Source organism: Olea europaea, chromosome 18 (assembly GCF_002742605.1).
Source record: "Olea europaea var. sylvestris chromosome 18, O_europaea_v1, whole genome shotgun sequence".
Taxonomy (NCBI): Eukaryota; Viridiplantae; Streptophyta; class Magnoliopsida; order Lamiales; family Oleaceae; genus Olea; species Olea europaea.
Window position 1 is genome coordinate 9,516,924 of NC_036254.1, and position 25,457 is coordinate 9,542,380.

A 25,457-nucleotide genomic window follows, 5' to 3' on the forward strand; every position below is an offset into this window, starting at 1 on the left:
CTCTTTCTTTAATTTTCAAACCCAACTTTGAATCTTCATCTTCTTGAATTAATTGCCCCTAATAGACATATTCTTTGTGGTGTTTCTTTTGTGTATTATGTGGTCTGTTTTCCAAAATGGCCTTTGATAAAATGGATGATAGAATCATATCCCGATAAGAGTTTGAGTCAAATAATGTTGGCGCCCTGTAATTCTTCATGAATGCGCAGACTTTTTCTTTGGAGCCCGTGCCGTTTGTGTAGTTTGCGACCAATTCCAAATTGGTCCTTAAACTTCTCTGTAGCAAATTTAGGTCATTTTCCCACTCTTGTTTAGTCCCTTTGCTTTTTCAATGAGCCCAATTGAATCCTAAAACTCTCCAATTATCATCATGTGCCCCAAATCAACTATTGAAATTGTGCAATTTTAGTCCGGAGCTTTTGATTTCTTCTATTTTAGTCCATTTTATGCTCATTTTCTCCAATTCCATCTATTTGTATCGAGCTTTATCTAAAAAATGAAATTCGTATAAAATTAAACTTCAACTCATCCAAGTTAACAATAATCGATTTAGTTTAACAATCTAGATTAACAAAGAAATTTTGGAGGGGCTTATGTTTCAAAAAAGATTGGTTTTAAATTCCTCATTTATTGAACACACATTTTTGTTCACCAAATATTAAGTCACACACACACACACACAAACACATGTTGCCTTAAGTGAATTTGTGAATATGTTTTTGTCAAATCTAAATATTATCCTTTAAAGAAGAGTGCTCTGTAACTAAGGAATTGAGATCAACTTTTTAAATGAGAAATCTACTAAGTTAAGAAAAATATCGGTAGATCTACAGATTCTATACGTCTAAGTTCCCAAAAATAGGATATATTTGAAAAACAATTATATGAATATGTTTAATAAGTATGTGACTGAGTCAATGTCAAGATTAAGGGCAAAGATAAGGCAATAATTGTGATGGATACCTTCACGAAGTCATACGAGCACTGCCACGCTATTGGTTGTAAAAATCATTTTGAAAATGATTTAGGTTTCCTCTGATCTGTAGGAGGATGGCCAACCTCAAGAAATAAAGTGGTATTATAAAGAGTGATCAATTTCTATTGGCAAAGTCTGAGACGAGGCTTGTGCTTCGCTTTATGATTCTCCAAGTGGCTTTCGAATTTCAGATTCAAATTTTTTATTTTCCCCGCACAGAGTGGAATGAGGATTATAAGACGTGATACATGCAATGCTCTTATAATTATTGATAATTAGAAACATGAAGTTAAGAATACTTTCAAGATAAAAATGTTTGATGTAGACTTAAAATGACTACGAGTGTTATTAATGTCCCGAGATTGAGACCCATTTGGAGCATTAGACACTGAGCCATGAATAACGTGCAGATGGTACGATCACTCATAGCTGGACCCAACTGCATAGTAACCTGTGTTTTTACCCTGCAAATGAAAAATCCTCGTCAATTAGGAGCGTCGCATTGCTAAAAAGTAGCTCAATACAACTACAAAGACCTCCTTGTGTACGAAATTTATGGTTAACGCAGTAGTAGCAGCACAAGTAGCATACTAAATAGCTCGACCAAATCACACAACCTATGCACTTTTAGATTCATCTACCAGTTCATAATGCACCCTGATATTTAACTGACGGTAATGATAAGAACAATATAATATAGAACTTTATGCCATCTTGCATAATAAGATTAGGGGATCTCAACCTAAACTAGGGATTATAGTCCTATACACATCCTATGATGCTGTGAAATCAAAATAGACATCTATGATCTAACTACGAGAACAGGATAACGTGTGGGATTTCAGCCAGTACGACAAGGCAAGGAGACCAACAAAACTGTACGTGCCACATGAAGAGAGTACTAACTTCCCTTTCTTGTTGTGTTAGAAGAGAGGAGGAAACCCTGCTAGTGAGAGTGAGAGGGTAACAAAAGTTCAGAGCCAACTACCTGGGATAACATCCGTTGTTTGTTTAGCAATTGTGTCCTTGCTTTGTTGAGAACTGAGTTAGGAGATTTATACATCCTCTGCAATTGCAAAAAACAGTGTAATGAGATAAGCACCCCAAAAATAAAAATAAAAAAACGAAATAATAATAATAATAATTTACCAACAACCAGCACCCACCTTTACATGCGCACACGGGAAAAGAAGTGCAGAAGTACTATTGTAAAGCCAATGAGAACAAAACTAAAATAGAACAGACAACAAAGAGAGAGGTTCAAGCACAAAGCTAACACATCAAATTGATTCTTCTAACAGCCCCACAAATTAGGCCCCTGTTTGGCCCCATTTTCTAAAACCATTTTTCCCCAAACTCATTTTCAACTACACATTTCATGGGTTCCACAGCTTTTATCAACTGTTCAACCACACATTTCATAATCATTTATCAAAATCTGATAAAAATCTAATTTTTATCTAAACCAAACAAGGGCTAGATAAAATCAACTTGAAAACTAGACTGAAGTACACCAGAAAGAGGTTTTTTGAGTTTAGAAGGTCAAACCAACTAAATGACTATTAAGACTGAAGGAAACATTAAGACTGGGTTTTGAAAACAAAAAAGAACTCAATATGGTGTTATTTTCTAAAATTTCTACTTCATTCAATTTTGCTTCCAAGAGATTAATATATCTTTGTTCAAAAAATTGAGAACAATCTTTTCAAGGATAAGCATAAATGAAATGAGCACATACTACAATGATGTTTAATTGCAAACTCTTCGCATTTATATCATAGTTGATCCAGCACTTTGAGAGCACCATGTGATATACATACCATCATTAGAGCTTCAAAAGTGGAACTATATATATGCTACGATGTAAAGTTCACACAGGTGCATCATTTCAGTAATGCAAGATTTTAGAAGTTCCAAAGCACATGATAAAGACGGGTCCACTGTATCTCAAAGATTTAATGAGAGAAGGAAGACATCTACCATTATTCACCATGAATATAGTAAAAGTGAAAAATCAAATGAATTGTTCAACAACTTAATCAGAGCCAGGGAACTAGAAGATCAATATCAAGATTTGGCAACAGAGCCAAGAAGATAGTGGCTTGCCAAAGATGATTGCAGGAAGAATACTGCAGACTAACCTTTTCACCTCCAGACATGCGATGCTCAACACCTGACAGTAACTTTTTCTTTGGGGAGAAGCCAAAGACATCATGAAGAAATAAGTTCTCCTGTATGAACAAAGAAAGAATGGATGATATTAAGCACAGCAATAGAGAAATCGAGCATAAATCCATTTGGCTTTGGACAAAAAATCACCTGCATATGCTTCACAAATCCTCCCCCGAGAAAATGCTTCAGAAAGTTTAACTGCTGAAATGCACATGTCAAAAATTGCTGCTCATAGAAACTGTTGCCCACTATAAGTAAATGAAGAAGGAACAGACCTGTATCAGCTGTGCCCATGTAGTAGTGTTTAACAACTCCCCGCCAATCTTCACTGAGGTCTCTGGAACATATCCATCCTAAAATTGCAACATTGATAAAAAGATCAGAAAACCAGAGAGAATAGGAATTATACCTGTAAAATTAAAATCCTATACCTCAAGAAATTCAAGGATATCTCGAAATGTATTCCTCTGATTATTGAGATCTTTCTTGGCGGAACCTTTACCCCCTGCCTCAACAGAAAGGTTTCTCATTTGGTTTAGAACTTTTGTCCTTAACCCCTGAATGTAAACCAATTGTCTCTGACCATTCTCTCCATCAGTGGAAATGTCACTAGATCCTTTGGCTTCAGCAGAGAACTTCTCTAAGCTGCCTATTTCAAAAATTAAAGCAAGTGCTTCACCAGCTGCAATGCGTAGAGATCTGTCTTCCTTGTCTAGAAGAGAAGAAAAATATGAAATTGACCTGCATCATTCATGGAGACATTTAACACCATTAATAAGCTGCGAAATACATTACACATTGACCCATTTCAATATGAACACAAAAAAATATCAAGACAAACAAAAATTGCTCACTCTTGCCAACTTTTGGGGTTGAGAGCCCACCCATCCATAGTGGTGAGGAGAAATGACCAAGCAGACACAACCATGGTTATCATAGCTGGTAAAGGTTTAGCTGCAGCCACCTGAAATCGGATCCAGACTCATGAGACATCCTCAAATTTATAGCTGGTGAAGGCAGTCATGACCACTAATATCAATGGACAAAATTTATAAAATAAGAACCAAACAACCAAATGCTTAAATAAAATGCCACTCTTAAAAATATACCAATACAAATAATGTGAAAGATCAAGTACTAATATAATTAATTTGAAATACAACAATAGAAACATTGCTTGACATTCATTGATAAAACAAAAACATAGTCTGTAATGAACAAAAATAAACTAACCCATGATCAAACCAAAAGCATATCAAACCAAGGAAACAGACACCGCCACATCAATTGGGCCCAACTACGGTAAACTAAACGGATGTCAATGCAAGAAAGTATAAAATACATACGTTGGGACCTAATTTTGGATGAGCCACTTGCCACATTATTTGCATCGATTTCTCTGTTTCCTCCGGTTCTTCTCCACCAATGAAAGTAATAATAGCCAAACACTCCAGCAACTGCAATTTTTTTCAATATGATTTCCAAAGGTTAAGTATCATAACAAGTCACAGAAGTAGTCAAATATCAATTCAAAATAAAAATGTTAATGCTACAGTCAGACATACAGATGATATCTTAGATGGTTCAGAACGAGATTTCAGAGCTTCTGATATGGGAGATAAAGATTCTTCCAAAATTTCCTGTGCTTTCTCCCCAGGTCCAATTGTCAGGGCCAGAAGTCCTATCAACAAATTATTGGATTATATACCACTGTTATGCAATTAAGCCCCCGTTTGGTATAGATTAAAATCAGTTTTTTTAGTAGATTTTGATAAAAGTTAACGAAATGTGTGGTTAGATAGTAGTGAATCCTATTAAATGTGTGGTTAAAATTAATTATTGACTTTGACTTGAGATTTTAATTTGATTTTAATCTAAACAGGCGCTAAATATAAGATCAAGATTTTAATGTGAGAAGTAGAAATAATTACCAATGACACGCGATGCCAAAGCAATCTCCTTGGCAGAACCCTTCTTGATCGAATTCAAACATTGATGCAAGAGTGTAGCAAACCTAGATCAAGAAACACTACATGATTACCAGAACTCAACAGGATGATACAACACGTGCATTAGAAAAAATGAAATTCCATTATCTCTAGTGAATCAAGATACTACGATAAAAAACTCAATAGCTAGGGAGTAATATTAAGTACAATGAGTCTTATAGCAGGATTACTCGAATTAACCAAGTGTAATCCCCAATCCTCCAGGCTCCAACATAAGAAAATTTATAGAGCTACCCTTCCCCTCTTTTCCCTTCCTGTCTCTTACCACCCATCAATAATTAATTCAAAGCATATTGAATGCACATAAACTTATTGCAGTCAAATCATGCAAAAAGAAAAAGAAAAAAAAAAAGATCACATACAGAAACTATCAATAATATTTGAAAAACACAAATCTATGCTCAAATACCTATAAAGTATAAACAAAACAAAATAGAATAACATTTGAAATAGGGAATTAGCATACTTGTTTTCAACAAACTCATGCTGTAAGCTGTTATTAAAGGCTTCAATAATGGAAGCCAAAGCCTTCTCTCTTGTGGATCCTCTGTAGAAGGCAAACAAAATACATAATAAATAGAATTCCTTCTAGTTTCTTTAAATCTGAAAATACTAATTTTCAGTGTTCTCTTGGAACTGCAGCCAATATCCAAAGTTAACACCTTAGCAACTTTCACTTAACAACTTATTAAATGACAACGGACTGAACATTTTAAACAATACCTTTTCTCGAACAAAGCATCCAAATATTGATCAAGTAAACTATCTTTATCCACTTGCAGTTCTTCAACATTTGAAAATACCATATTTTCTGATCGCATGGTTGACGATGATGAGCTCACACTAGCTGCATCATCACTATCCAACATAGTAACATTCTTTTTTTTAGAACTTCCTATAAGATTACAGCACATAAGGCAGGTTAAAACACAAAGCTAAGGATTTCTGAACAAGAAAATATAAGCAAAGAAATCTAACGAGAAAACACAAACCAAGGCAATTATAAAGTAATGCGAAATTCCTAACTTCTGTGGACCACAAGCTACACACGTTTCCAACAGAAACTGAAAAAAGATTTGAGCCGGCACATTTCCAACCAAAAATGTCAAGCTTTAAGACATTCAAAAGTTAATAACCAGAACAATGAGTTTGTAAGAAAGTTTCTAAATTAACCCCCACGTGCTAAATATGTCGTGTCTTACTAAGCACGAATCCAAGAACTTACTACAGAGAAGTCCGACTCCAAAATGAGATAATTATCATAAACTAAACAATACGAAAATCTCAATCAATTTTTAAATATTTAAATACGGAGATCTAATCAAACAATGAAATCGTTTCACTGGTGCTAACAATAATGTACCTAATTAATTTAGACAATTTTCAACTTCCAAGAGACCACGCAAACGAAACAATTATGGCTTTCCACAATCAATTGCTAATAAATCAAATAGAAACTAACAATAAGTAGAAAAACCATAAAAATGAAATTCCAGTAACAAATTAACTCAAAGTATTCAAAAAACTTACTTTTACCCATGGTGTCATTAAGCTCTTCGTACCGACTCTGACGATTATTAACTAATTAACGCTAAAAAGAAACAATACTAGGTTGACTATAAATTGGACAATGAAGAGAAGCTATAAAAACAAAAAATTTGCATGATTCAGAATGAATCAAAGAACGATTAACGTTAGAACAAAACAACAAATTCTCAATTGAATCTAATATCAATATATCCATTAAGGAATTTGGTTTTGAAAAGAGAGAATCTAGTCCAGAACCGATTTGTGAGGCTGGAGAAATAGCGAATAATTCCAGAGGAGGAAAACGGGGCGCAATTTATAAAATGGGAGATTTCGATTTAAGGGCATGTTTGGATAAGCCTTAAAATAAAGTAAATTTTAAGTAATTTTCGCTTAGTTTGGATAATTGTTTTGAAATAGTTTCTAAACATTGAACAATCTAAGTCCTAAGAACGCAATAAGGATAGAAATAGAACGGGGCACTTATTCCCCATCATATTGCGAATTTTCGAGGTAGGGGTTGAGAATGGAGATTATCGAACCCCCTTTTTTCAAAAATTATTAATTAAAAACTAATTTTTAATCATACATTTTTTCACGATAACAAATTTTTAAAATTTTTTTAACCGTACATTCTTCAATAAATTACTATCTTGCAAATTACACTTTCCCAGAAAATAGGGTTCAAACAAGGGCTAAAATATCCATCTGTTTACCCTATCCATTTCTCGATTTACCATTTTAATATTATTATTTTACTTTTGTGAAATACCAATAAAATTATAAAAAGTAAAATTTCAGCAAGAAAATGAAATCCAAAAAAAAGCTAACTTATAAGTAAATTTTATGAGCTTATCCAAACATGGTATTAGCATATTTTATTTTTCTTTTTGGATTATGAGGAGGGCAACTTTCAAGGTGGGTGTTTGGAATACTCTTGGCTGAGTGCGGAAGGGAGTAGAAAGGCTGTGGTGTGGGTGATGACTTGGATAGATCTGGATCGTTAATTTTGAGGATCAGTGGGACCTACTTGACACTTGGTGTCGGTATAACACGCACGTTTAGCCAGCAGCCACTAAATTCAAAGGCTGTGGTCCGCAGATTTCTCTTTCGTTTGTCATTAAATGTCGGTAACGTGAAGCATGCGGTTGATAAGCATATACGACTAAACTTTAAAATAAAAGTAAGATTTAAAATCCTTTTTAACTCACTTGGAAAAAATATTATGTACGTACCAATTTTGTAGGGTATAAAATTTATATTTTAATTTAAATTAAAATCAATAATTGGTTTTAATCACATGTTTTATGTGCTACTAAACTTTTTCGACTACAATTTCATCAACATATCAAAATTTACTAAAAATCTGATTTTACTATCCACCAAACAAATGCAGTGTTTTAGTACATATCTATTTAGAGGGTGTTTAAGCCTCATTTTTATGAAAAAAAAAATACATTTTACTATAGTAGATTGTTGGGAAATGTGTTGTTGAAAAATAATGAGAAATTATTGATTTACATGTAATATTATTTTAATGAAAAATGAGTTGTTGAAAAGAAAATAGAGAAAATGTATTTTTTTTAAAAAGGGAATCAAACAAAGCCTAGTTTTTTGATAAGGACATAAATTTGAATAAAATTTTAATTTTGTCAAAAAAAATATAAGTGAAAATTACCAAAATAATCAATTTTTGACTTTGCATTTACAATAATGTCACCTTTTTTAAATATTTGCAAGATTGTTAATTTTGGAAAATTTTGGGCATTTTTGCCCCTCTAAATAATTCAAATACTTTACATGTCCTTTATTAAAAATTGATTTGACTAGATGAAAAAATAGTACAAAAAGTTTTAAAATATCATATCAAATGCTCTTGCACTATTTAATATATATATATATATATATAAGAATCTTCTCATTCTCTAAATCTAAACAGGTCAATTTCCTCTTGCTCAAAGTTGTCAGTGACGCTAAAGTTCTCCATTTTTGTCCAAGCTTGAAGCCAAATGACTGTTAATCAGTCCACCGTCGACGAAGATCACCATTAATATCTTGAGGTTTTATTTATTTTTCTTTATTTTTACATTTGTTGCTCTCTTCTCTTCTGATTTTCAAATTTAGGGGTATTTTTTTTTATTTTTCACAATTTTGGTCCTGAATTGGTACAATATGTCTCTTTTTTGTTGTCTATTTTTCTAGTGCTATAAAAATGTTAACATTTTGGTTTATGTAAGTTATTTATGAATTTATTTTTTACAATTATGTTTTTCATTTTTCTTTCATGTAAATAATGATTATTGGTTATTATTGGACAAATTGAGATTGAGTTTAATTTTTGAGTTTGTGAAATGAGTTAAGATTGAATTGGGTATATTTTGGTCAACATGCACAAATAAACTCGATTAAATGTGTCTTTATATGATTATTTCGAGTTATTTGAATGTTGTTTGAAGTGTTGAGTCATTCTATTTTCATTTTTGAAAATATCTTTGCATTTATATATAAACTTATGGCTGAGTATATGAAAAGTGGTGCTATTGGAAGTTATAAGTATAAAACATATCATGTTTGTCATAATTTGGCCCTTCATCTCTTGGAAAACCAATATGAATGTGAAATGTAATATCCATTCTGATAGTAATGAAATCATCTGTCGACAGATGAATTGTCATTCTCAATAGGTAGGCTCTAAAATTATTGACAGTTGATTGCAGAAGCCAAATTTTGTTAAGCTTCTCTTCTTCGTGTGATTTTAGGGGTTAAAATGTATAACATATCATTTGAGCACCATTATTACTTCATGAATTATAGACATAATAGTTATGAATCCATCTGTAGATATATACTGTCATTCTAGATAGAGAAGTCACCGACCCAAAAGGTGCTTGCCTGGACTATCGGAGGGTATATCGACTAGTTAGGTAAATGAGGGGATTGGTATGTATTATCACTTTAATTTAAAGATGCAATTATCCCACTGTTTGAAGTTTTTATCTTCATGATTTCAAATATGATTGTTTCATATGACGATGCTGACCTGAAAGTTGTTAGCCCAAACTACTAAAAGATCCATTGACTAGATGGGTAAAAGAGGCAATTGGTATGTGTTACTACTTTCAACTTTAAAAAACAAATATTAGAATGTTTTGATTTCTTAACCTTGGCATTTAAAACTTAATTATTTCGAATGAAGGTGTTGAATCGAAAGGTAAATGATCGGACATTCACGAAGTTCCCTATGGTTGTGGCAATCAGTAAGTTCCATAATGTGGTAGTTATACATTGTCAAATTCTTATGTTTTATGTTAAATATGTTTAGTTGAAGATAAACGTATCATTTCGATGTTATACTTCAAATTTTGGTAGAATCTATTATTTTCTTCCATTATTAAATTTTGGTACCTAATACAACACAAATCACTTTTGCATAGGAGCATACATTGATGTACCATTGACATCAACCATACCCATTCAAGGTGACAATGATGTTAATGCAAATATGCAACAATCGACATCTGTTTGAGTGTCTACTGCATTTACTAGGACTCCATTCACAAGGGATGTTAAATCAAGCAACATTAGATACATTGTAAGAATTAACTAGGAAAATAGTCACATATTCTCAAGGATAACATAACAGTTGTTTTAAGTAGTTAATGATGTGATAGTACTTTTAGATGTATTTATTTCACTATAAAAACGTATCACGATAGTAGTTTTGTGTAGCTTTTTACTTTAAAATGTTTTATAGTTTCTATTAGTGATGCAAATAATTTAGTTTGCTACTCCTAAGTGAAATTCAATGGTAACATAGTTGAATTTGTTAATTTTGCAACTATTATGCTTATGTGTGGACTATATTTATGGTCTCTAGTTTTTATCAGGGATTCAAGTGATAATGTATGTACATAATGCTGTGTATTTGAATATTTGTTACATTGAAATTTTTAGTGTATTTACTCAATTGCAATGAACGGTCGAAAATTATCGATACAATTTGTCATGACCAAGTGTCGAGGATGACAGAAACAATCCGTCGGGACTGATAGATGAACTGTCGAGCTGTCATGCAATATGTTGTCTATGGATCTGTATTTTACTTGTGAAATTGAACATATAATTGCCTGTCTACGAATGATGTGGAAATGATAATGACGTTGTAAGTTGAAAATAGTAATGTGAAAATAGTAATGTAAGTTGAGAATGTACTGGGGAATACTGCAAGTTGAAAATACCTTTATGCAAAATATGTACACTCCAATGAAATCAATAAGTTATAAACATGATAAAAAAGAATAAAGATTACGAAAACGTTAAATTAATGATTTTTTTAAAGTACAAAAAGTACTCCACCTCTAATATTGCAGTAAATAATTTAATCCAATTTTGTAATTGTTCTCTTTCTTTTCTCCATAGTAATACAATTTAACGTTAGTGGTGTTTATCATTTATGCGTCAATTGATTCCATTATTTACAATTTACAAAAAATATGTTTTGTGAGGATTAAAATTAGATTTTTTAGTCGATTGTGATAACAGTTTTTGAATCGTGTGGTTGAATTATTTTTAACAGTAGTAGAGTTTGATAATGACAACATAAAGAGCAATAATGGCCGCAAACGATAATGACAACAAAACTATAATATAACTTGATAATGTACAACACAGTAGGGAGAACATTGGACATACAACGTTAACAACGACATTGAGCGGTTGTTTAAGAAACTTGTATTACATTGGAAGTTGAACAAACTTTCCCCTATACGACATGATGAATCTCAAGTGAAGACTCATACCTGAAATGTTAAGATTGCAAATGTGAGAATTTTGCACATTCCATATATCGACATTTAATACCATCAAATTGGAGCTTTCGAATATTTAGATTCATATAATAGTAAAAAGGAAAATAAAAGGTTTCAACAGTTTTCAAGTGTCGAAATTGACAGTTAAATTGTCTATCCTGATAGTGAGTAAATGTCGAGTTCGACAGTCCAAATGTCTAACCTGACGGTTTCGACGACACTACTCAATAGTTGACTTGCCAAAATTTCGAGGAAGTTTGAAAACCATGTATTTGGTTCTTTGGAAGAAATTGTTGAAAACATTAATGGTGATAATCAATTCTCAACTACAATATCATAATATATTCCCAAAAATAAATAAGGAATGACTCAATGTTTCATTAAATATGAAATCTTTCACATTTTTCTAGAGGATGTTGATATTTTTTCCCTTTGAAAAGTATATAAAAAATAAAACACATTAATGAATAAGACATTCAAAAAGTTCAATTAAATATAATCATGTTATATTAAACATCTAAAATAGTAAACTATGAGATGAAAATATAAATAATTTTTAGTAGCTCACATTTGAGATTGATCAATAGATTTTCTTTGTTGATGATAGAATGAAAATGAAGAAGAAGAAGATAGAGTTTGTGTTCATACATGTTTTGTGTGTGTGTGTGTGTGTGTTATTTTTTTATTTTTATTTATTTTTTATTTTTTACTTTTCATCCATTTTTTTTTAACAAAAATTCATATTATACAATATAATAATCATATCTTAAATGTTTAAAATATATAAAACAAATCATCACATCACACCATTAATTACATTCAAATCAAGCATTTATTACTCCTAAAAAGGTGTCATAAAGGGTAAAATGGACATTTTGCATAAAAAAGTGACAATTTTGGAAGAAATTGGTGCAAATGAAATTTTTTTATGCATTTTCAATTTTAGTGATATTTATGTAAATTCCCCAAAATATAATTACAGTTATGAAAATTTGTACTTTTTTTTCAAACTTGACCCACTAATCTTACGAGTGATCCTTACTTGATGTCTTAGCTAGATCGGTGTTTTAGTTGGATTTCAAAACTGTGACTATAATTATTTATTGCCTCTTAATTAAATTGGAAGAATTATTGTAATTATTTAATAATGTTTTAAATCTCGGTCCAGGCATTGAACTTAAAAAAAGGATAAATGATTGAGGGTCAAAATGTTCATTCGGGATTTGATTGGAGGTAATAAATAAATAAATAAATAAATAAAAATTTATAAACATTTTAATTTTAATTTGACAACAATATATAATTAAATTTTCACATCACCGATTCAAAATAAACACAAGTGTGTCAAATACATGTTTTTTAATATAAAACTTAATAGTTTGTAATTTGTTGATCACTTAAAAATTTATTCCAATTTTATTAAATAATTTGTGAGATGAAAAATAAAAATTGTTCCAACAATCTATAGAAAATTGAGTAATTTGTAAAAAAAAATAAAAAATTAGAGAATGCTAGAGTTGGAATTTATTGAGATTGAAAAATTAACATAAGAAATCTTGGTGGTATATTGATGTAAAAAATTAATAATAATAATAATAATAATAATAATAATAATAATAATAATAAATTTCATGTGATAAATATGAAGGTTATTATTTTGTGATGTTAGGGAAAATTGATATAATTAAATATTTTAGGCTATACGATATGACAATAAATGACAAGGTTATATAATTATTACATGATATGGTGAATAACAAGTAAATGAATGTTATAGTTGTTCTATAGCGACATAATGAGATGATATATTTGGGTTATTAAGTTAATTGGTTTTGCCAAGATCATTTGTTGGATTATTATGTTATATTATATATACAATTTGGAAGCTTTGAGCCAAATTTGACGTAAAGGTGAATTTAATGAAGTTTTAGCAGTGTAAATTTTGAGTTATTTTTTTTATGTATTTTTGGATTTCGCGGATAAAGTATTCCATTCTTCTCGAGATCTATACGTTATAGAACATATGGATGATATGTGGATAGTTTAATGTCTAAGACGATCATCAAATTTAAATTTTATTCAATTGTGGAACAATATCTTTAGGTTATATTATTAATTGAAGGTTTTCGTGTGATATACAAGAAAGCTTATGCATTGGTGCTAGACTAGTAGCCTCTTTATATGGAATAAGAGTATAGAATTGTCATTGATTAAATGTTATAATTGTCTCTTCATAGGAAGAAAGAGCACCAAAATTGTGTGGGTTTAGAAATATAAAAGTTTTGCCATTAGATAAAATTCTGAGGAAATATTTACTCTTGTATCTAGAGTTGATGAGGGTTTGATTTATGATAATGAATTATGTTAAGGTTTAGAATGTGTTTTGAAGTAAAATGATGAATTATGGATTATACGATAGATTATTGAAGAGGCATGATTAAACCATGATTTATAGTTGGGTATATTGAGGTTGAATTTAAAAATTTTAGTGTTATCACATTGCGAGAAACACCGATACTTATTTATTATCGAAGTTTAGAGTATATTTTATTCGAAGGGGTTGAAATTGAAGTTGTGTATATATTATCATTGGATGATATGGAATTAAAGGAAAAGAACACCAAATTGAGATATCTCAATTGTTTTGTTTGGGGGGATTCCAAATACACGGAATGAAGACAAAATAGTACTTAAATCATTGTGGATAGATTGATAAAGGTTACAAGATTCTTTTTAAAGAATAGTCAGTTAATGAGATACATTAATAATATATGTATAGATAAGGAAGTGATTTAAATGGTTCAAGAGTATCCATCTTTGGTTTTGTCATATGGAGTTAGAGAACTAAATTGAATTGTGTAGTTTTTTTTAATAGAATGCCGGAGACTATGAAGACGAGTTTAGAATATATGCTATCAACACATGTGTTGCTATTTTAAGGGGGCTAAGATACTTATTCATTGAGATAAATGTTAGAAAAGAAGTTATTAAGGTGGGCTGGAGAAATCATTCTAGAGAAGGCATTATGGAAGATTAAATTTGTGCGACATATATTTATTGGTTTGAATCCTAACTGGATGAATTTTGAGGACGAAATTCTTTGAAGGGGTAAAATTGTTACACCCCATTCATTATAGTCAAAGTCAATAAATTATTCAGTCAAATTCTTGGTCAAATAGGGACTTAAATGTAGTAAATCATTTTATTGGGACTTGGATTGATCAAATTATTTTATTGGGGTCCATTTTACAAATTTACAATACTTGAGGTTATAACATGGACATCATTTAAAATTTAGAATTTAATTTACAAGTATGGAAGTTTAATGCCTAAATGTTATGCTTAATTGAAGAAGGGGGATTTTCTTTGCAAATTTTAGTTGTGGCCCATTTAAAAACCACTTGTTCATTTCATTACACATAGAAAAACATATGCAAGAATCTGGAAACTGGAAACGGGGCAGAAGCTGGGAGAATTCGAGAAAGAGAGGGAGAAAGAGAGAAAAAGGAAAAAAGAAGGAAATGGAAGAGGCTGATGATTTTTGTAAGTTTGGGTTCTTCATTTCTTCAGCTTATCACTTTTTTTAGAGAGGTAAGTTAATTAAATTTCTAGGGTTTATGGAACATTCATTTATATTCGAAGTTTAGCAAGAATTAGAGATTATTATTATGTTTTTGAGGTATTAAACAAGAATATATCAAAGGAATGTATATTTGAAAATTTGTGATAAAGATAATGGAATTTTGAAGGGGTTTGTGAGATAAGTGTTTACTCTTTGATTTTCTTGTGATTATATAATACTGATCACTTAAATTAGGGATTTGAGATTGGAATTTCCCATTTTTTTAAAAGTAATTTTCGGGTTACTGTAGTATAGGTGCTGTTTCTGATAGTGTGCACAGAATGGTGCCACTTCTGTCAATAGTTTTGGTGTCAAATATCAATATTGAGAAATTGGTGTCACATTTCAATATTCTGGAATTTTAGTGCTGTCTTTGTCAAACCTTTGATTTTCTCATTTTAAAGGCTTGAATGAAGTTTTATGACAAGTATTGAGATTTATGTATTGGAATAAATTATGCATAGGGGTTTTATATGTATAAGTTATTGATTTTAAGGAAGTGAGAGTAATTTAATGGATTTAATAATGCATGGTATTTAGTTGATAAATCATTAAAGAGAAGAAAGTTAGAGAATTGGAAATGTAAGAGTAAGTATAGAAGTTGAGAAGTTAAGTGGTGGATTTATATTAATTTAATTGTTAGATTTTAATTCGAGAAATTATACCGTTATTTCAGGCGGGAATGTGGAAGCTTGGAAATCTTCGTCAATTTAAGCAAATTTCTATCCATAGATCTGTGAGTGGAAAAATATAAATATTTTTAAAGTATTTATAAATTAAGTTTATTGTTAAAGTATGTGCAATTATATGCAATTATGTGTTCGAATTAAATGATTTTTATGGAAATATCTTTTATTATAATATATGTGGGATTTCAAAGATTGTATACGTTACATTGTGAATTGGAATATGAGATATGATTTTGAGATCGACCAGAAGAGTACCCGTGATTATATATTTCTTCTAGTTCACTGAGGGGCCTTGACCGTGTTCTATACTACACTGAGGGGTCATGGACCGAGGATGAAGGGGTCTCGACCGTGTACATCTAGTTCACTGAGGGGCCCTGGTCGTGTTCTAGAATTGATTTTGAGAGGTCTTTGAGATCGACTTTCGTTCACGGAGGAGCTAAAGGTCTGTGGCGAAAGTTCTTTACCCGAAAGGCGGATTACATATTTCAATCAGAGGGTATATTTTTGGTGGATTTTTCAGTACGTTTGATGTGATGAGATTATAGTATGGTTATCAGCTAATGTCTATATCATGATTTTGAGATGATATTTTACGACCTTATGTGAATATTTCACTTTTTGGTTATAATTATATGATGTTATCTTCTAAATTATTAAATGATATGAACTTCATTTTCGATAGAAATGTAAAATTGAAAAAGTATAATTATTTTCGAACTGCTCCACTCACTGAGTTATCAACTCATATATTTTTCTATAATTTTTCCTACAGGTGAAAATTGATTTTTTTTAGTTGGAAGAGCCTAATGATTTCGGAATAAGAGCCACACGACATGTTGAATATTATAACTCATATTGATGAAGCACGAAGTAAAAATTTTGGGCCCATCGCATTATGTTTTTATAAATATTTGATTTTGTTGCATTTTTTTTGAAATAACTCATAGTTAGCCTTGATGATAGATTTGACATCGAGTGAGCATCTATCATCGGCGCACATCACGTTTCGGGTCCACTAGGGTGATTCGGGACGGGTCGTGTCACTTTTTAACTACACATTCTCCAAAAAATTAATATTTCAAAATGAATTCCTCAAAATCTCATTAAAATGGTGCCCAAACAAGAGTTGAAGTTTATCATTTCCACATAAGAGGTGTGTCCATTGAAGATATGAAGAAATGGATATAAAAGAGCTCCATGGTTGGAAAAATGGGAAAATGGAATGCGAATATCTAATGTTACCTTTTCATTATTTATCTATTATTATTTTTCAAAAAATATGTTTTGGGAATGACCAAATCTGTAAAATTTCACAAGCTTTCGGTCAATTGGTCGGTTGCCTGTTAATTCACCGTTTCCTATTATGTGCTTACTATTTTTGTCTTTTTTTAAGAATCGGACCGAACTTGTCAATTTTTTCAATTGAACCGATCAATCGATCCAATTTTAAGTAGATGTATTCAATTAAGACTTTTGAAAATTTCATGGATTTTTTTAAGTAATGATTTTTGTGAATTTCGTGAACTTTTTTGGATTTATATGGAATTAAAGGAAGTCTTTTGAAGACTTATATAGACTTTCATTTTAAAATTTTTATAAATTTTTGTAGAATTTAAAAAAGGGAAAAACACATAACTACTACATTATAAAAACATATTTCACAATTTACAAACTCTCTAAAAACTTTCATTAAACAATAGATAAATTAAAAATAGAAAAATATATAATTAGATAATATAATATACTCTAAATTTGGATTAAAAAAAATACTAATTTCCTACAAATTAGTTAATATACCATATTTAAAGATATTTATCAATTTCCTCGCATTATCAAAGACTATTTTCTCTCTACACAAAGAAATCACCGAAACACTCTCCAAAATCATGAAAATTTCACCCTCATTCCACAATTTCGAGTTACAATTAATTAATAAAGTCACAATCCCGTCGACATATGATTTTCATTGTTCTAGAGAAGTCGAAGCTCGGATATGGAGGAATTGGATTTTCCCTACGTAAAAATTGAAGTTTTGTGATCGTGAAAACTCTACAAAATAAATTTTAACGCTAATCTTCGATTTCAAGCTGTAATAAATCAATAACGTCACAATCTCGCTGACATACTTCTAATTTTCATTGTTTTGGAGAAGTTGAAACTCGACTATAGAAGAATTAAATCAACCAAAGCAAAAAATCGAAGTTCTGTGTTCTGATTTTGAAGGTAAGCTTATAATAACTTAATATAAGCTTATGATTTTGAAGGCATTGAAGTTTTTGAATCTAATGAAACATTTACCTAATCATGATCAAAGATTTCTCCCTATTAAAAATAAGCTATATTTTGTCCAGTGTGTGACGTGTGTTTTCTCATTAACCATTAATAGTATGTAATTTTTATTTTCAATTTATGGTTATGAACATGTTGATTTGTAGTCATCTATGATTGTTTATGTGATTCATCACATTAATACATGTTTCTGTTAACTGTGACGATTAAGTTAAATAAATTGTGACATATATATTAATGTCTTGACAGTCCATAAATAAAATTAGTTTAATCTGTTATTAATGTCACTGCATTGAAAATTAACTCTCTATGACCCTATATTTGTTGATCGTATGTAAATTTATTTAAATTGATTTATCTGTGACTTCTTCATTTGTGGCCTATAGTGATCAATGTCATTGTATTTGAATGTTTCTTGATTTTAATGCATAAAGTGTGACATGCTGTTATCCGTGTATGGTCAAGGATGGCAATTTTGCACGTTTGCCTATTATACAATAGTCATATGTCACTCATACTAGTGAATGATATATGCAAGTATGATGATTTGGTTGAGCTTGTTATTTCAGAATTGAGGTTTAATCATGCAGAAGTAGCTGCGAGATTAACATATTCTTTGAATTTTACTTTACCTCCAGTTCGGATACTAAGCAATAATAATGTCTTAACGTATTTGAGGCTAAAATCTTTGGATGGGATTGTATCGAATTATCCTATTACGGTTGTGTTATCACTATAGATTCATGGCAGTCAACATGTGCATTGCAATGCCTTGATTCGTTGACTACATCTGTTGAGTCATCAGCTAATGTATTTTCTTTACAACAAATAGCTCAGGATATTTATGACTTAGTTATGACTGTTGAGAAAGGAAACATTAAAGAAGATGTCACATTGGTATCTGAAGCATATGCTAGAGAAGTAGTAGAGGGAAATGTTTTTCGCAACAAGGAAATACTTAAAATGAGCTTGGCTTTCTATGCTATACAAAACAAATTTGAATATAAGTTATTGAGATCGGACAAGAATGAGTATGTGATAAAGTATTCACATGACGATTACAAGTGGATATTTAGATCTTCAGGCTTGGGAAAAACGAAAATATTTAAGATCAGGGAAATTTGTAATGGTCACACATGCTCGACTAACATTGTTTTAAGATCTCATCGACAAGCATCTAACTCAATGATGTCAAACTGCATCAGGTTCAAATGCACTTCTTCACGTACAATATACACTCCTAAAGATATCTCGAATGACATGTTACAAAAATATGGAGTATTGGTGAATTACATGAATGCATGGAGGTCATGTAAACAGACATTAAAATTGATTATAGCTGATCCAAAGACATCGTTTTAGTTGCTACCATCTTATTTCTTTATGCTAGAGCGTATGAATATGGGGATAATCACAAGAATAGAAACAGATAATTTGGATAAATTTAACTATTGTTTTATGGCTTTGGATGCATCGATTGGTAGTTAGAAATATTATAGGCCAGTAATTGTAGTTGATGATACATATTTACATAATTATTACGAGGGTATACTCGTTACAGCTTGTATGCAAGATGCAAACAACATCTTATACTAGCTTTTGGGATTGGGGACAATGAAAATGATAAGTCATGAAGATGATTTCTTGAGATGTTGAAGAGGGCAAATGGATCAAGAGATGGATTATGTATAGTATCGGATAGACACAATAGCATAAGAAATGCCATTGAATTCGTATGTCTAGAGATAATGCACGGATTTGTTCGTATCATTTGCTTAAAAATTTGAAGACCCATTACGTAAAATCAGGTCACAATATCACACATACATTCAATGCTATTGTACGAGTGTATACAGTTGATGAATTTGAATATCAAATACAACAATTGGACTTAGTCAATAAAGAGATCAGAGGATATCTCGTATGTGACTGTCTATAACTTATATTGTTATTGCCTGTGACTTGTTCTGTAATATTATTTAGTGTGACTATCCGTGACCATACTTGTTTAACGTCTAAACTATATTTAATTTATTATGACATGTTACATTATTTTATTATAATATAGATGAACTAAATTTTTTCTGTAGTTGAAAATTGGATATGAAAGATGGTCCAGATTGCACATGTCAACAAATCATACCCTACCATGATTTCGAACATAGTTGAATATGTAAATGCAGTCACAAAGGCAACCACAAATTACCGTATTAAAGTACTTCTTGAGTCATTAAGGAAAATGGTCCAATCTTGATTTGGCAAGAATAGGGACAATGCACATAGCATTTTTACAAAGCTTACAACCAAATACGAAAAGTTATTGAGAGAAATAAGCCATGATGTGCAAAATTTGTAGATAATTACAATGTTTAATACATAGAATTATGATAGTCATATTTATAACTATAGCCCTCTTAAATTCACAATACTAACTTGTTTATTTAATTTCAGATTTTCCCATCAAGTCATGCTTTGTTTGAAGTATGATATGATTTGTCATCAGACATAATTGATATAACTCAATGCACATATGGTTGTAGAATTTTTTAAGTGGATCAACTTTCATGTCTACGTGCATTAGCAGTGTTTGCAATATTGAAGATTGATGTTTATAATTTCTATTTGAATTATTACATAACGGATGCATATGTGAATACCAACAAGGAGACGGTTATGCTTGTAGGTAATAGAGTACCAGACGGTGTGAAGAGCATAACTCTGCTTGTCCCAAATCAAAAAAAGATGTTCTGGTTGTCATATTGAGACGAGGAAGAAGTCAGTGTGCAAGAGATCACAAATTGTGAAATGTAGAAGATGTGGTGAATCTGGTTACAATCATAGAACTTACATGGACCCGATGTCACTTAATTAAATCTAGCAAAAATTGAAAGCAAAGAAACAAACCAAACTATTTCACGTAGCTTATTGTAATATGTTAAACATGACAATACTCTTTATAGTTTCACCCCCATTTAATTGTTGATTCGTCACCTAGGTGTTTTTGGATTATAGTTTCAAATTTTTTCAGTGTGACTTTACCATTTATGAGTTGTAAAACATGATATTAATTGTGACATATGAAAAGGTTTATATTGTGTTGTCTATGAACATATTTAGTTTAGCATTTCAGGTTTTGACAGGTTCTTTTAGGTTGTATATTCAGTTATGTACTTCTATTTTGTTTCTGATGTTGTAACCATATGTGATTATTTGTGCATGTTGTGACCTTATGTGACCGATTAATTTCGATGAATTAGGAATACGAGTTGTATGTTTGTAAACAAATCGTTATTAACAGATTATTAGTGGAAGTGACCTGTAGGTTTAAATTTTTGACTAATTATGACTAATTGTGACCTAATTGTTTCAACATGAATAGCACATATGTCTGAATGTGACGATTTGTGACTTGGGGTAATTAGCACGTCCCTACATTTCAAGGTTTTTATGAAAAACATCCATACATTTCGTTTTTTGGCAATTTCACAATCACCTTTATCTTTTCTTGCGGAAAACATGCTTCCATCCACTCCCCGTTAAATTACTCCATTAGAACAAATAAAATGGGATTTTTCTTTTCAAATCGCAAGGGTAACGTTGTCCAACCAATTTGAGAAATAAGACTTAAGGGCCTCTGACATCAATGATATGGGTGTTATGAAAATTACAGAAGGAAATGAATATGGAAGAAGTTATTGTAGGAAAATGGAAAGAGAATTGTAGAGAGAGTGGTGGGGTGGTTGAGCTTATGGAGTGCTTGGAAAGAGAAGCAATTATGGGGGAAGATGAAGGAAAAATGGGCTGCTAATTACAAAAGGACTATATGAGGGCCCAAATCTTTGATAGAAGTTTTAGAGTTTTCAAGGATTTAAAAGAAAGCACGGATGATTCTTGATTTTAATTAGCTTATTTATAAATACTTATTTTTGCTTTTTTCTCCATTTGCATACAAAATGTTTGAGACATTGGAGTTTGTAACAATAATGTAGAAATATATCTTTTGAGTTTTGTATTCTACTTTGCTTAAATATGTGGTTGTTCATGTAGCACAGAAGTTCCTGTTGGTGTTATCTCTGCTGCACAGAAATTCTTGTTGGCTCAAAATACTTTGGATGGTTTTCACAATTTTTAACAAAGGTAGGGATGTTTTACGCAAAGACAATGTAAAGATAGTGATTTTTTTTTTCTGCAAAGACAATTAAAAGGTGGGGATTGTTACCACAAGTTCAATTTCATGCTTAAATGGAAAGAAGACCCGTTCATCTTCATTATCTTCTACATTCATATGTATTGTCCATTCACAGAATCACATTTTAATTGGTCTTCTCACTTTATCCTTTATTTACTCCCTTCATAAGCACATGGCAATCGTATAGAGAAAATTCGATTATGATTTTGTTGTATTACTTTCTAGCTGGTGAAAATCATATCTTGAATCTTATGACAGAAAGAATAAGAAAAAAAATTCCATGATTAAATTCAGTCTAATGCTAAAAAATTCCATGTAATTTTCCCAACACAGTAGTGACAAAGCGGCGGTTGTATTGCATTTGTTTGTAGGCATGGCTGTAGGGCTTTTTCTTCTTATCCTACTTCATTTATAGCCAAAGCCAACAACAACTGCAGTGACTTCTTCTTAACTTGGGTTGAATGGGAAAATTATGTATCTTCTGATTTTTGTTACTTGGTTGATTTGAGTTCCAAGTGATGGCAGGAGATAATGTGAAGGAAGAAATTGGTTGGACAATGTTATCCTTTCCCTTTGAAAAGAAAAATTCGATTTTACTTGTTTTAACAGATCATTTTAACGGTGAGTAGACGAAATGACGTTTTTCGCAAGAAAAGGTAAATGTGAGAGTGAAATTGCCAAAAAAGAAAGGTAGGGATTTTTTTCACAAAAATTATGAAAGGTAGGGACGTTTTGTGCTAATTACCCTTGTGACTTGTCTGTAATTGACAAAACTTGTTCAAACATGTGTAATATATATTTTGTTTACCAAACATCATACAGTACTACAATGAATATAACAAAAACAAATACAATAATTTCTTTATAAATTCTATATACAAATACTTGTTCAGAAACTATACATGATCACAAAAGCATCGACCAACAAATCATACAAAAAATATCCATCGAAAAAATCATCGCCAGTTAAGTGTACACTCTGACATACATCAATCTAATCTACCATAAACATCAACTCAATCAACAATTTCATCACTAACCTGACATTGTTTTGCCTCTTCCACCCCTTCATAAACTATATTGTCTTTGTATGTTTTGTTGCTAGAATTGAAAATGTACAGGACACATTTATTAATATCCAACTATCCTAGCATCCAATGAGCCCGATCGTTGGCATGATGGGTAGAAGAACGTATTCAACCTCTCTCCAAGATGTATTAAATGCTAATCTTTCACCATTGATGGTTTTGAGAAGTTTCTGCTTTTCATTCACGATGCCTGGGTCTTCGACAAAATTGAGGTATAATTTTTGAATTGACATGTCAAAGATGCTGTTTGTGGTTGTTGCCTTCATCTTCACACTATTCCCTGACTTTACAAGTTGTCTAATGTAATAAAAGCAAGCATCCAAATACTGTAACGAGTAAAAAATAACATGCAAAAGTAACATCAAAATCGATCGTCGCATTATTTTGAACTTTCTCTCTTTAAGTTTGGTTTGCAATTTTCTTTATCAACATTTGAATATAATTGTTAGAAATAAACTCAATTTGTTAACAAGAAGTCAACCACACGTCAACATAGTATGTTGGGATGAAGTGGACGAAGGAAGGTTATTGGGTCTAGAATATGTTTAGATTAATTTTGAAAAAGTAATGATAATTAAAAAACAGTTAAAGACAGCTCAAGATAGAAAAAAGAACTATGGAGATAGATACAGAAGAAACCTTGAACTTGAAGCTGGAGATAGAGTTTTTCTGCGATTATTGCCATGGTACGGTGTTATCAGATTTGGTAAATAGGGTAAATTGAGCTTGATGTATAGTGGCCAATATGAGATTGTTGAACACATCTGTCTAGTTGTTTATCGATTGGCTTTGCCAATGGAATTGTCTAGAATTCACGATTTATTTCATGTTTCCATGCTTCATAAGTATATTCTAGATCTATCTCATGTTTTGGAATCACAACGAGTAGAGTTGAAATGGAAATCTTTTATGTGAAGAAGAACCAATTCTGATATTGGACATAAATGAACATGTCTTGCATAGTAAGAACATTCCTTTAGTTAAAGTCTTATAGCGGAATCATGATAGAAGAACTGACATGGAAAAGTGAAGAGCAGATATATTCTCAATATCCATGGCTTTTTCATACTTAGTCAGTTGAATTTCGAGGACGAATTTTTTTTAAGAAGGTGAGTTTTTTAATACCTTATTTTATTAAACAAGTCAATAGTAAAAAATGTCAACCTTTGAAAAGGAAAGAGGAAGAAGAAAAAATATGGAAAAATTAGCCAATGTTGTTAGAAAATAAATGGTTTTACTATTAATTTTGAATTCTTCAATTCCAAAGGTAATTAAAAAGTTACTTATTGAATAATTATGTTTAATTTTAAAGTCGTTAGGTTATTAGTTTAAATTCAATTTTATTGAAAGGAAACAATTGAATTAAATATAATAAGCTAGGAAACTATGTTAAAAGGAAAGAAAAATAGTTTAAGTGATTAAAAGAATTGGAAAAATTGCTTAAGTATAAAAAGATTAAAATTTAGTATCGCCTATTTAATTATTGAAGTTACATAAGATAGTTAATTGTTAATCTAAAAATTATATCATATTTAAGACGACAATACGGAGATCGGGACAACCTAGCAATCGAGTTGATTTTGCATACATAGTTCTTTGAGTGGGAAAAACTTAAATATTTTCAAGTGTTGACAAATTAGGTATATTATTACATTATGTGCAATTATGTGAATTATATATTCAATTATATTATTATTATGAAAGTTTCTTTCAGTATGATATATGTGGAACTTCCTAGATTGGATATGGATCATTTGTGAATTAGAATCTACGACATGTTTTATTGACCACTATTATGGTACGACATGTGATTGTGTTGGTCGCAAATTGCTCCCAAGGGTAATTAGGGGATGTGCTTTTGGTTATCACGGGAGGAATGACCACTTGCTTGTGCCGTTGTGATATGACGATTATTGGCATCTCGGGTAGAATACTCTTGGGGTGATCATAGGGGCTGTCAGGTGATGTAACTCTAGTCATCACAAGAGGATGGTCCACTCGCCTGTGATATTGTGTATATTGACATCTCGAGTGGGATACTTCTTGAGTGATTATAAGGGTTGTACCTCTGATGATCAAAGGAAG

General features: G+C 31.1%; 1 protein-coding gene and 1 long non-coding RNA gene across 4 annotated transcripts; one reads left to right on the top strand and one right to left on the bottom strand.

Moving 5' to 3' along the window:
* Positions 1 to 1,175: 1,175 nt before the first annotated feature.
* LOC111367406 (interferon-related developmental regulator 2-like) lies at positions 1,176 to 6,980 on the bottom strand. 3 transcript variants are annotated; one of them, XM_022988259.1, is made up of 13 exons: positions 6,688 to 6,980; positions 5,881 to 6,052; positions 5,624 to 5,704; positions 5,080 to 5,162; positions 4,714 to 4,829; positions 4,495 to 4,605; positions 4,003 to 4,112; positions 3,580 to 3,889; positions 3,424 to 3,501; positions 3,296 to 3,349; positions 3,118 to 3,207; positions 1,965 to 2,042; positions 1,176 to 1,440 (listed from the first exon to the last, which is right to left on the bottom strand). In XM_022988259.1, the coding sequence occupies exons 1-13, from the start codon at positions 6,695 to 6,697 to the stop codon at positions 1,396 to 1,398; spliced, it is 1,338 nt and encodes a 445-aa protein (XP_022844027.1). In that variant the 5' UTR covers positions 6,698 to 6,980; the 3' UTR covers positions 1,176 to 1,395. The 3 variants fall into 3 exon arrangements, with proteins under 3 accessions (XP_022844027.1, XP_022844028.1, XP_022844029.1); XM_022988260.1 differs by having other exon boundaries at positions 3,296 to 3,346; positions 6,688 to 6,979; XM_022988261.1 differs by lacking the exon at positions 5,624 to 5,704.
* Positions 6,981 to 14,916: 7,936 nt separating this feature from the next.
* Positions 14,917 to 16,054, top strand: LOC111367407. The gene is made up of 2 exons (XR_002697812.1): positions 14,917 to 15,083; positions 15,791 to 16,054. It is a non-coding gene; the product is annotated as an uncharacterized LOC111367407 (long non-coding RNA).
* The last annotated feature ends 9,403 nt before the right edge of the window (positions 16,055 to 25,457 follow it).